At 41.0% G+C, this 13256-nt stretch overlaps 1 protein-coding gene across 2 annotated transcripts in view; it reads left to right on the top strand.

The window, feature by feature from the left end:
• Nucleotides 1–216: 216 nt before the first annotated feature.
• The window catches only part of LOC111139299 (chromosome unknown C14orf37 homolog), a 116584-nt gene continuing 103544 nt past the window's right edge, over nucleotides 217–13256 (top strand). Inside the window, exons 1-4 of one of the 2 annotated variants that reach the window (XM_022491544.1) lie at nucleotides 217–1739; nucleotides 4352–4606; nucleotides 6725–6937; nucleotides 9730–9819. In XM_022491544.1, coding sequence (XP_022347252.1) covers nucleotides 263–1739; nucleotides 4352–4606; nucleotides 6725–6937; nucleotides 9730–9819 — 2035 coding nt within the window. In that variant the 5' untranslated portion in view covers nucleotides 217–262. The remainder of the gene's footprint in view (nucleotides 1740–4351; nucleotides 4607–6724; nucleotides 6938–9729; nucleotides 9820–13256) is intronic. The other variant, XM_022491553.1, reaches the window with a different exon arrangement.

The raw sequence follows: 13256 nt of genomic DNA, 5'->3' as shown, positions 1-13256 counted from the left end.
GGGGAGAATATTGCAAATGTGACTTCAAGGGTAGTTTTTTCAAATAGGTATTTAAGAAACAATGAACTTAGTCCTCGAACTATGTGTACCTCTTCTAGAGAGCTTCAAGTTAAATCAGCTGCAAAATTCAGCAGGGAAAAATGAACTGGGTTATCCATGTCTCAAAGGTACCAAAGAAGTAGAACAGCTGTCTCTACTATCTCCAAGCATGAAATCAAGATTATTTTACTTACAGTTTAATCTGAAGGGGCTTATTTACAAAATGCATTTATGTGACAGCTTGATATGCTTTATTTTTCTGCAGGACTCGATTACTGGAATTGTCAACTTTGTTGATGTATGTGCACATTTCTCCTCCACTATGAGCAGACCAATTGTAGTGCACAGTTGTCTGGCCTTCTGGAGCCTTGTGCTTCTCAACTTTGCCACACAATGTGTGGCCTTCCCCAAAGTGGAAAGAAGGGAGATAGCGCATGTTCCTGAAGAAACAGGGCAGCCTGAGAGGATAAACACAGATGACCTAGAAAATGACCCTCTGACTTCCAAGTGCCCTCCCCAGTTGGTGGTCTCTGAAGATCCAGTGATGGTGTTAGCAGAACCATCAGCAACGTCCTTAAAGAAAGTATTGCCTACTAACAAAGAAGTCCATCCAGTAGGCGGTGGGCTCATGCAGCCTAACAGCCCTGCCTTGTACACTGGTGCTGAGACAGTCCTCCCCGGCGAGGAGGAAGTGTTTGTTTCCAGCCAGCCAGAGAGGGTGTCTCCCGAGAGCCGACTTTTCAAGGCCATGCTGATCAATCCTATCCCTGCAACTGCTCCTCTGAATATCGATCAGAAAGAAGAACGCTTCGGTAGTACCGTCATTCAGCCCATCATAGAAGGGACCACAGAAGAAACACAGGGTTTTCTGAACTATGTGGATGACCAGTTGTTTGCAACTGAAAGTCAGGAAGGAGTTAGTCTGGGACATTCACCTTCATCTGATGTGAATACTAAAGAAATGCTAACTGCCAGTCCCAGGACCGAGAAATCTGAAACAGATACAGAACACAGGGCAGCTTTTTTCCCCAGTGTTGAACCCATAGTGGGCACGGAGCCTGGAAGCCCCATGCCTGAGAGGGAGAAGCCTTTGCCGATGACAGCTGATCATTCCCAGACCGCGGCCACCAAGCACTGGCTCACAACCTCTGAGTACACCCTGAGTGTTGAGCCAGAAACTGACAGGCTGCTGGGAGCCCCAGGAGTCCCAGGGAGTGTCAGCACAGCTGTTCCAGCTGCCTCTGTCGGAAGTGATGAGTGGGATGACACCAAATTAGAGAGTGTAAGCCAGATAAAGACTCCAAAGCTTGGAGAAAGTATAGAGACTCAGATGGGAATGGAAATGTCTCAGACAGCCCAAGAAACTGATAATGACCCTATGGAAGGTCTGGAAGAGGGCGAACCTGTGACAGAGGCTGCAGAGGTGGCTCTGGGGCTGCTGGAAGGGGAAGAACCCATGGGGACAGCCCTGCTAATGGCACACGGGGAGGCGCTATCCTCTCCCTTTGCCGATCAAAGTTCTTTTACTCCCACAAGTCCTGTGGAAGATAGGAAAGTCTCTGTTGTCAGCCTCTTCCAAGATACTGCAGACTTCATGGAGTCCACTAGGGAAAATGATGCAGTGGTTTTCTTAGAGACCACTGTTTCCATCTCAGAATATGAATCTGAGGCACATCAACCACTGGGAAATACACTGAAAGGTAAAAGAAAGAAAGACAAACAAGCTTTGTTTAATTTGGAATGTTTCCATCTGATTTTATTATTATTTTAAAAAAACTGAGATGTAATTAACATATGACATTGTATTAGCTTTAGCTCTTGTTTTATGTTTTTTTTAAAGTGATTATTATTATTTTTTTAAAGATTTTATTTATTTATTTGACAGAGAGAGTGAGAGAGAGAGAGAGCACAAGCAGGGGGAGCGACAGAGGGGAGGGAGAAGCAGGCTCCTTGCTGAGCAGGGAACCTGATGTGGGGCTCGATCCCAGGACCTGGGATCATGACCTGAGCTGAAGGCAGAAGCTTAACCTACTGAGCCACCCAGGCACCCCTGTATGTTGCTTTTTTAAATTCCATTAAGAGAGTTGGGTCTCCATGACCATGAAGATACTGGATATGACTGAACAAGAATTACTTCGATTTTCCATAACATTTTAAGATATTCCTGGAGCATTAAGTCATATAGTTCCAGATTATTCATCACATAATTGAATCTGTGATTCTTATGTATTAGAATTGCATTAGCTTATATAATAGGGCCTAAAAAGTAAAATGAATTTGGTGATTGATTATTATTTTGATTATTGAATATACTCCTTACTTAGTCATGATTGCCTTACTTAACTACAGTCTCTCTCTTTTTAAAGTTTTTTAAGTTTATTTATTTTTTTTACTAAGTCTACACCCAATGCATGGCTTGAACGTACGAACCCTGAGATCAAGAGTCACATGCCCTTCTGACTGAGCCAGCCAGGCGCCCCTCAACTATAGTCTCTTAATAGGCAACTTCTTTTTATTCCCAGCACATGGCACAATATCTGGCACCTAGTAGGTGCTTCCTAAATACCAAGTCAGTGGATGTGTAAATGGAGATAGAGAACCATTCAGACTGAAATTACTCTATTTGACTGCCTGCATTATTCAAATTAATCAAAAAGTTTCTAGATGTTCTTTGTAGAAACAGTTAAATAATTCCTTTCACTTTATTTTTTTGTTGTTGTTCAACAAAAAGAACGTGAAAAACAGATTACTGACAACAGTAGTTAGAGAATAGCCAAAAATCTTTTTACCTATTTTCTGGTGATTATACATCTTTTCCAAAAGTAGACAACTCAAATGCTAATCATTTAAGGGCCCAGGGACTACTTAGGACATTACCCTCTGCAGAATATGCAATGATTTCTTTGTGGTTTTGGTTACTATGAACAGATGAGTAACCTTAGGTCATCATCAGTTCTCGGATTCAGCTTATTCCACGGGTTCGGGTGAAGATCAGGTTTTAAAAGTTATCTATAAAAATTATCATATTATTATTTTTTCTCTACAGGAAGTAGAATAAGAGATGTGGAGAAATTTTGAATGATAATTTTAAAATTTCCATCACTATTTCTAGTTCTTACTCTTTTTTTCTCTCATAGCAGTCACCATTCAAAGTTGGTATTTACTGAATACTTGTACAAGTACTGGGGTATGTGCTAAGTGCTTTACATGCATTATCTATTTTATTTACTTATTTAAGAGAGAGAGAGCGAGAGAGAACGAAAGAGAGAGAGCACACATGCAAGAGCTGGAGCTGGGGCAGAAGGGCAGAGGAAGAGGGAGAGAGTTTCAGGCAGACTCCTTGCTGAATGCTGATCCCAGAGCCCAGGGAACAGGGAGTGGCTCTATCTCAGGACCCTAAGGTCATGACCTGAGCTGAAACCAAGGGTCTGATGCTCAACGGACTGAACCACCCAGGGGCCCCTGAAGCCTGGATTCTTTTTTTTTTTTTTTTTTAAGATTTTATTTATTTATTTGACAGAGAGAGATCACAAGTAGGCAGAGAGGCAGGCAGAGAGAGAGGAGGGGAAGCTGAGCAGAAAGCCCAATGCGGGGCTCGATCCCAGGACCCTGGGATCATGACCTGAGCTGAAGGCAGAGGCTTAACCCATTGAACCACCCAGGCACCCCTGAAACCTGCATTCTTGACTGCTCAGATATATGGGTTCCATGGAATGATATTAGTATCTATCTCTCCTTAGTATACATTGGAAGAGAAAATAAGATGATGCCCACCATATACTTAGCAGTGTGTGTCTACAGCATATAATAGAAATATATGTGTATCTAGCATATAATAGAAACTCAGTAAACATTAGTTACTGTAATAATTATTCTTTTATTAAAAATGCAGACTTTCCCCTTTAGAAATACAAATGTGAAAATTAATATATATATATATATATATATAAATGCTGAGAATTTTTGAATATAACTTAGAACTGTATAATTTGTTTCTTAACAAACTGGCTATGTTGATATTTATAAGAGGGAGATCAACTGTTGATCTTTCTATTTTGTTTTGGATTTTGTTTTACACATTAAATTCTTTATCTCAGTCTTAGATTGATTCATCGCTCCTGAAAGCAGGAACACTGAAAATATTTATTTGCTGGCATTTTGTGTCTGAGCGATCTGTTGGCCTTCCCATACCCTGAAATAGCTATCTTCTTCTTCTTCTTCTTCTTTTTTTTTTCAGTTTATTAATTACAGAGTGACATTTTAAGGTATAGGGAATTTGTCTATTTTAAAATGTTGTATCCCCCCTTTTAAGACATCATCACTCAAGAGATGACAACAGCTGTTCAAGAAGTAGAAGCCACTTTATCATTGGTGACACAAGAGCAGCAGGTTTCTACCCTCGAGGTTACTGGAGAAAATGGTAAGATTGAGGAAGGAAAAGAGTCCCCCTCTGCCACATCTGGTGTCCCTACTGTTACTCAGCTGTCGAGGAGATGGGAGCCTCTGCCCTCTACAGTTTCAACTACAGCCGTGCCGTTGTCTTCCGAAGTTACTTCTGCTCTGGAAGGTTTGTAAGGAGGGGGGACTTGGACTCAGTTTGGGAGTGGATCTTTTCTGAGTTAATAAGGAATAGAATGAGTGTGGCACCTGGCTCTGTCCCCAGGGTACACACACATTTCATCTGGAGAATGAACTGGAAAGGTGCGTGAGCTCTGTCTTGTTTGGAGGGATGTGGCAAAGCCTGACAGGATGAGGAGTTAGTTCCCAGGTAAAATGAGATGGCGCATCGCTGGGGCTTGGGAAGGCCAGACCTCCTGAGAAGCTCTCCTTGTTTGACAGCACTGGCTGCTAGGAGCCAGGGGGTGAAGTGAAAACAGTGAGGACCTCAGTTCAAATCTCAGCTTTGGCCCCCACTAATATTGTGGCCTCAAGCAAGTCTCATGTCTCCAGGCTTGGTTTGTGCATCTCTAAATAATGCTTACCTGACTTACAGGTTATTTTAAGGATTCAAAATAATGGCTGCAAAGTGGTTTCCATATAGGAGGCCCTCAAATACTCTTATCTTAAGGAGAGCAAAATTTTTAAATCTTGGTGATCATCAGAAACACCTGAAAATTACAAAAATTATTATCATTTAAATATTGTTTTTGGCCTCATGTCTCTATCTCATTATTGGTCTAAGTCTACTTTTATTTATTAACTGAATTATTTATTTATTTATTTTAAAAAAGATCTTATTTATTTATTTGACAGAGAGAGACACGGTGAGAGAGGGAACAGAAGCAGGAGAAGTGGGAGAGGGAGAGTCAGACTTCCCGCTGAGCATGGAGCCTCATGCGGGGCTCCATCCCAGAATCCTGGGATCATGACCTGGGCTGAAGGCAGAGGCTTAATGACTGAGCCACCTAAGTGCCCCTAACTGAGTTTTTTTTAACAAGATAATAAATATCTCCTAACCCTGCCGCTCCAAAAGACACTTTGGGGCCTAGTTAGTAACGTAGATGTAACCCCATCCACCCTCTTCCTCCTCTGATGTTAACTGTCATCCTGAATCTTGTGTTCCTCATTTCCTTGGTTTCCTTTTATCTTAGTTTTTTTTTTCCTTTTATCTTAGTTTTATCATGCCTGTATTCATTCCTCAAATTATGCATTTAAATATTTTAGTAGTTTTTAATTTTATAAAAACAGTATTGTGCTGCAGATAACCTTTTTGGGACTTGCTTATTTTACTTAATAGTCTATGGCTATGATTTACTTGCTATGAATCTTCTGTTTTGACTATTTATAATATTACACTATGAAAATAGATCACAGTGTATTCATCTCATCTTCACCCAGTCTCTCCTAGCAATTTGCATTAAGGTCATTTCCAGGTTTGGCTTTTGTGAACATTGCTTGCTGCCGTGTATACCCTCTTATATATCCTCCATTGGACACGTGCAGGAGATTCTCTTGGTTATAATCCTAGAGCCCCAGGTTTAGGTCTGAATGTTTGACTCTAGCGGGCAATGCCTCACTATTTTCCAAAGTGGTTGCACCAGTGTATGTTTCTAACAGCAATGTATGTGAGACTCTGCATCCATATCCTAGAAGCTTTAAGAAACAGTTTTTCCGGCTTCACTACAAAGGGAATTCTGATTGAGGAAGTTGGGATATGTGGAAAGCATGGAGGTGAACTTCTAAAAAATTACCTCAGAGATTCTGATGATCTACCAAACCTGCAAAATAATACTATTCTAGAGTTTTTTTTTTTAATATTTGGGAAAACTTAGGGCTAAATTTGGCTGCATTGGAATTGAGCATATTCTAGACAGATATCCTTACCCTTTCACTTGATTTTTTAAAGTTGTCTTTGGCATATATTTTAATACTTTTTTGTTACTGTCTTTGGCAGTAAATCAGATAAAATTGTACAAAATTCCTAATATTGTCAATAGAGTAAATGGGAAATGAAAATTTGAAAAGAAATTTCTGATTTGAGACAGTACAATTTCCTAGACGATAAAGTGCCTTGTATAGCGGGATTGATGCACTATGGGAAGGGGGGAGCTGGTCTAAATGCCAGACTTAATGTATATAAGATACTGGTTTCACTGATCATTTCTTGCTTGAAAAGCGGAAAGGCATGTATACATTTCTCCTAATGATCATCTTTGGGTAAGGTGCTGTCTTTTGTGTTTGACAGAACTAATAGACACCATCACGGGGCCAAACGAGGAATTGTTCACACCAGTTTGGGGCTCTCCGGTGACTCCCCCTGGAATAATAGAGGAAGCCCCCAGCCTTTTCCCAGCACTTCCTGATTCTGAGGCGTCTTCGGAGAGCAGAACCGTTGTCCCATCCATTAGCCATGTTAATACAGCTGCCTCATATGGCCTGGACCAACTTGAATCTGAAGGTACCCATGTTTTGAAGGGGGTCTTTTCTTGGACTGATTGATGGAGTCACTGAGCAAATGTTGTTTTTGAGAAAAGATTAAGGAGCAATGTATTCCATCTGCAGTGTGGATCCGGGGTCAATAAACCGTGGCCGGGCCAGATCTGGCCTGCCTTCTATACGACCTGCAAGTTAAGAATGATCTTTACCTTTTCAAATGATTGGGGAAAAAAATTAGAAGAAGAATAATATTTTGTGACATATAAAAGTTAAATAAAATTCAAATTTCAGTGTTCCTAAATCAAGCTGTCTTGGGACCCAGCGGCACGTGCATATTTATATCTTGTCTGTGGCTACTTTTGTGCCAGATCAGCAGAGTTGAATAGTTTTGACAGAGACTGTGCACAAAGCCCAAAACATTTATGATGTGGCCCTTTACTGAGAAAGCTTGCTGATCTCCGGTCTAGAGCAGTAGCTGTTAACTACGGGTGAACATCAGGATCACTTTGGGGAGCTTTTAAAAAAATCCTAATGCCTGATTCCTCCCAGGGATTTTGATTCCATTGATGTAGGAAGTAGTCTGACATCTACATTTTTATTTTTATTTTTAAAGACTTTATTTATTTATTTGACAGAGAGGTAGAGAGCACAAGCAGGGGGAGCAGCAGGCAGAGGGAGAGGGAGAAGCAGACTCTCCACTGAGCAGAGAGCCCAAAATGGGACTCGATCCCAGGACCCTGGGATCATGACCTGAGCCGAAGGTTTAACTGACTGAGCCACCCAGGTGCCCTGCATCCACATTTTTTTTTTCTTAAAGATTTTATTTATTTGACAGAGATCACAAGTAGGCAGAGAGGCAGGCAGAGAGAGAGAGAGAGAGAGGAAGGGAAGCAGGTTCCCCGCTGAGCAGAGAGCCCGATGCGGGGCTCGATCCCAGGACCCTGAGATCATGACCCAAGCTGAAGGCAGAGGCTTTAACCCACTGAGCCACCCAGGTTCCCCCTGCATCCACATTTCTAAAGAGTACTCAAGATGACTAAGATCTGCAGGCTCCATTGAGGATGCTGGTTTATTTTTTTTTTATTTTTTTATTTTTTATTTTTAAAGATTTTATTTATTTATTTGACAGAGAGAGATCACAAGTAGACAGAGAGGCAGGCAGAGAGAGAGAGAGAGAGAGGGAAGCAGGCTCCCTGCTGAGCAGAGAGCCCGATGCAGGACTCGATCCCAGGACCCTGTGATCACGACCCAAGCCGAAGGCAGCGGCTTAACCCACTGAGCCACCCAGGCGCCCGAGGATGCTGGTTTAAATGGAAACATTCAAGTTTCCCCACCAGATTTTCTTAGGTGGAAACTTTAATGTGGATTGTATTTTCACAGCACTGCTCTGGTTGTTAGTCCTGGGATTTTGTTTTTGTTTTTTTCTTCATGAACATTTCCGGGTTAGGAAGTTGTACTATTTGGAGAGGGTCAATCTCTTCACCTGTTAAGATTGAGAAATGCATGCCAAATTATACTTTCTGAGACATTGGGTGTGAGCATGAAAAAGAGGCCTGGAGCCCAGCTGCACACCACAAACATGCAGACTGGAAATATGATGAAAGGTCATTTAATTAATCAGCATTTTGGCAGGTGGTACAGAATGTCCAGAGATTTGTGATGCTGAGTTTCTAAAATGAATCTAGAGGACAGGTAAGCTTTTGGGCACAGCATTAACCATGGGCTTGCTGCAGTAAAGACATATGATGTGCTGTTATATGATATTTTGTCTCCTATAGAACGGGGAAAGGGGCTCAGCCAGTTTTGCCGCAGACTCTATCTCAGGGTAATGCTGGCAGTTCTCTGGCAGAGAAACATGACATTTTAGGAGTATTCTGGAGAACTCCATAGTAGAATGCTGGTTTAAGAAATGGATAAAAGCAAGCTCTGAGGCTAACAGCTCTTACACTCCACGTTGAGATAAAAATGGTATGACTTTGAGATTAATCTCATATTAACTGTAGACTCTCCTTGACGCCATCTGGAAAAAGCAGGTTCCCCCGAATTAACCTGAGTTAGAGATGACAGCTTTACCCGGCAGGGCTCATTAAATCAGAGAAAAAAATATATTTGTGAGTAATCCATACTTGTGAAACTGCAATAATTTTCTAAATTTAGTAGATGATGGCAGTTGCATTGAAATATGTGAGAATTTTCTTGACTTGCTGAAGATGTCCTGGAGTTTTAGTGCTTCTCTTCTACACAATTTGACTCCAGCTTCTTTCTGAGAATGTATTTTGTCAGTTTTTGATTGAAATTACAAGCCTCATCAAAGTTTTTGAAAGACATTTTTGGTTTAAAAATATTCTTTCTGTTACATTGTTGGGCGGAAGATAAGATTTTGAATGAGCACACCTTTCCCCCTAGATCCTGGGAAGTACCATTTATGTTTAATTAGTGTACATTATTAATGTCACGATTAATTTTATGCTGGTGTGTCTACTCCTTTGAACTATACTTATTTAAACAGATAAGCCTACTAGACTCCTGAATGTGTGGGGGACCTCCAGTTTCAGTACATGTTTTTCTACCTTGCCTAGGAATGTAGGCTTTGGGGGAAGGGTTTTAATTCTATTGTAGGTTTATACCCAGAGGCAGATAATTTATTCTTACCCAGACTGTGAGTTGTGCCATGTCAAGTTACCTACCTTTCCAAGTTTTAATCTCTGTGATGAGTTGACACATGACATACAGCTCTCCAGCTTAAGATGTGTGTTTATTTAATTATATTATTAAACTCCTCGTATGTTATTTTAGTATCTTCTTTCCCACTAGAGGACAGAAGCACTTCTCCAGAGAATGGAGTCTTTTTCTCAATGGGATATGGGCAAAATCTGCCCTTATTAGATAGCAGACAACCAAGAAGCCAAGAACCTTTGTGGAAATTTCTGAATGTTTATCCTTTAAGGGATAATTAATGGCTCAAATGAACCTCAAATTTGTATCTAATTGGCACCCTGTTGTCTTTGTCACCTTTATGTCTCTACAACATAATCACCAAGCATCTTAGTTTTCTAGGGCTACCATACAAAATACCACAAACGGGATGGCTTAAAACAACAGACATTTATTCTCACGTGGTTTTAGAGCCTGGAAGTCTGAAATCAAGGTGTGGGCAGGGCCCTGCTCCTTCCAGTGCCTCAAGATGGGGGAATCATCCCTTGCTTCCTCCAGCTTTTTAGTGGCCTCATGAGTTCCTTTGTTTGTGGCAACATAATGGCAACCCCTGCCTCCATGTTTACGGGACTGTGGTCCCTCAGTGTGTCTCTCTGCCCTGATTTCTTACAAGAACACCAGCCATTGGATTAGGACCCATCCCAATAACTTCCTCTTCACTTGATTATATCTGCCAATACCCCATTTTTGTTTTTTAAAGATTTTATTTATTTATTTGTCAGAGTGAGCACAGGCAGACAGAGTGGCAGGCAGAGGCAGATGGAGAAGCAGGCTCCCCGCCGAGCAAGGAGCCAGATGTGGGACTCGATCCCAGGACGCTGGGATCATGACCTGAGCCGAAGGCAGCGGCTTAACCAACTGAGCCACCCAGGCGTCCCCCAATACCTCATTTTTGAAGGTCATGTTCACAAGTACAACAGGTTATATATTTTTTGGTGGGGATGCGATTCAGCGCATAACAAGGGTCTGCTTCTGAAAAGTTTGCCAGCAGGCTCTGAAGGCAGGCATGAGCTCTGTCTCTGCAACACCCACTGGAGAGATGTGTACTGGGAGAGCAGGAGTTTCATTGTGTTTTACATTTCTCTGTTGCTGAAGAAAGCCTGCCTCAATATGTGCATTTTGCCTCTTGCCTATTTTGGTCTGTCTTTTCCCTTGTCAGCAAAAATGCTGTGATTTTTGAAGGGATAATGGTTTCTCTGTTACCTTGCCTGATACACTTTACTTCTCTGTCCTTTTTTTTTTTTTTTTTTTTTAAGAGAATAAATGTTTTCAGGGTGATAAAAAAAATGCATTTTACTTATCTCAGACATAACTCTACTAGGGCCATATTCATCATCTTTGACATATAAACATGACAAAGGTGTTCTCATTTTTTATTAGAATAGGATAATGGCAGATTAGTTGCATGTATATAACTACCATAAATGAATTTTTGGACATGATCTCTGTATAGGTTGAGATCCTTTTTTTTTTCTTTTTGCAAATATTAATGCCTTTCTCTGCTCCAAAATGGGAACTTAACAATGAAAATGAAAATTTGCTTGGAATTTTTTTATCTGGGTTAACTGTCTTGAGCAGATTTTAACCCTAATAGCAAATGGACTGGGTCTTTCAATATTTCTTACTTAAAGAAGTTCTACTTTTATTATTATTATTATCATTTTTTAATTTAAAGATCCATTTATTTGAGAGAGAGCATGCACGTGTGCACATGTGCAGGCGTAGGTCAGGGGAGGGGCAGAGGGACTCTTTAAGCAGATTCCCTGCTGAGCATGGAGCCCCTAGCGGGTTAATCCTACAACCCATGAGATCATGACCTGTATCAAAACCAAGAGTCAGTTGCTCAACTGACTGAGCCACCCAGGAGCCCCCCCTGCTTTGTATTTTAGAAATCCAGTAGCCTTTCTTGTATTCCCAGAGAAGGTGGGCATTTATCTGTGCTGTAAAATTGTAACAATAATTCCATAGGGTGGAGGGTTATTGCTTTAACAATGAAATGTTCAGAACAAATCAATTTTGGGATTACTTGTAACAAGTACTAGGCTTCTAAGTACATGCAGGAAGCAAAAACAAAGATTTCTTGTGATTCAGTTTTGGTGATCCTTTCTCACACCCCCAACCTTGTTCCCTTAATGTTTGGAAGGCAGTATCTGGGCCTTCCAGCTAGTGGGAGATGGGAAACTACTTGGTGCTCATCATGGTGCTGACCAGACAGACTTGGGAACATGGTGAATTTGCTTGGATTCTCTCAAGATTGCTCTGGGTTAGCTTATTGCTCTCCTGTAAGAGAAGAAGCAATACCACTGTCCCTAGGCTGGAGAAGGTGAATGATTGATCTGACTGATCCTATTTAATGTCTTTCTATAGGCATAATAGGCTGAGTGTTGGGGCTGTCTAATCCAGTGCCATTATCCCAGAAAGTTCCCGTTTCCTCATGTTTCCAAAGGCCCATTTATTATAGGCTTTATTGAACAAATCACGGTAATCGACTTGCTGGAGAATTACCTTTTTTTTTTTTCCCCTAAACTTATAGTATATGTTATATGTAAACATATAACATATTACCTTTTTTAACATATAAAGAGATGTTTAATTCTTAGTATCTGACAGGAAAGTCATATTCAACCTTTCTTTAGCATCTTGTTTTTTTATTATTTTTTTTAAAGATTTTATTTATTTATTTGACAGAGATCACAAGTAGGCAGAGAAGCAGGCTCCCCACTGAGCAGAGAGCCCAGTGCAGGGCTCGATCCCAGGACCCTGGGATCACGACCTGAGCTGAAGGCAGAGGCTTAACCCACTGAGCCACCCAGGCGCCCCTAGCATCTTGTTTTTTTAAAAAAATAAGACTTTATTTAACTTTAGTTTTTTCTTTTTTTTTTTTTAAAGATTTTGTTTATTTGACAGAGAGAGAGAGAGAGATCACAAGTAGGCAGAGAGGCAGGCAGAGAGAGAGGGGGAAGCAAGCTCCCTGCTGAGCAGAGAGCCCGATGCGGGGCTCGATCCCAGGACTCTGAGATCATGACCCGAGTTGAAGGCAGAGGCTTTAACCCACTGAGCCACCCAGGCGCCCCTAGTTTTTTCTTTTTAACTAAAAAAAATAAGACTTCATTTAACTTTAGTTTTTTCTTTCCTGATAATTTTTTCCCCTTGTTTTTTGAATACCATTTTGGTTGTCCTTATATTTAGGTTTTCAAAAACTGCATTTTTGACATCATTTCCCAGCCCCAGGCATCACACATAGGGCAGAAATCTGTCATTGTCGTGTCATTTGTTGTTTAACCTATTTTGGTGACACCCATTTTCCTGCCTTTGTGAGTGTGTGTGTGTGTGTGTGTGTGTGTCTGTGTGTTTAATTTCATAGATGTTTTCTACAATCCTCTGAGAACATTTCCATTATGTATTTGCAGCATCTTTTCCTTTCTTCTGCTGAAGAAATAGCAGTGTTCTCTCTCCTTTCTCATTTGGAATTCTTAGTTCCCTCCATCCTAGTTCTCTCTGCTGAAAACATAGGAATTTCAGAAGAAAGTCATGTTAGAAAAGGAGGCCTTCCTTTGGATGATTGAGTGAGACTTCCGGCAGTGTGGCGGCCTCGTAGTGTTGCTATTGAAGTCAAGATGCTTTAT

The sequence above is a fragment of the Enhydra lutris genome, unplaced genomic scaffold (assembly GCF_002288905.1).
Source record: "Enhydra lutris kenyoni isolate GAN:26980312 unplaced genomic scaffold, ASM228890v2 scaffoldscaffold4, whole genome shotgun sequence".
Taxonomy (NCBI): domain Eukaryota; kingdom Metazoa; phylum Chordata; class Mammalia; order Carnivora; family Mustelidae; genus Enhydra; species Enhydra lutris.
The sequence above is the reverse complement of the archived record's forward strand: the minus strand, read 5'-3'. Positions and strand labels throughout refer to the sequence as shown.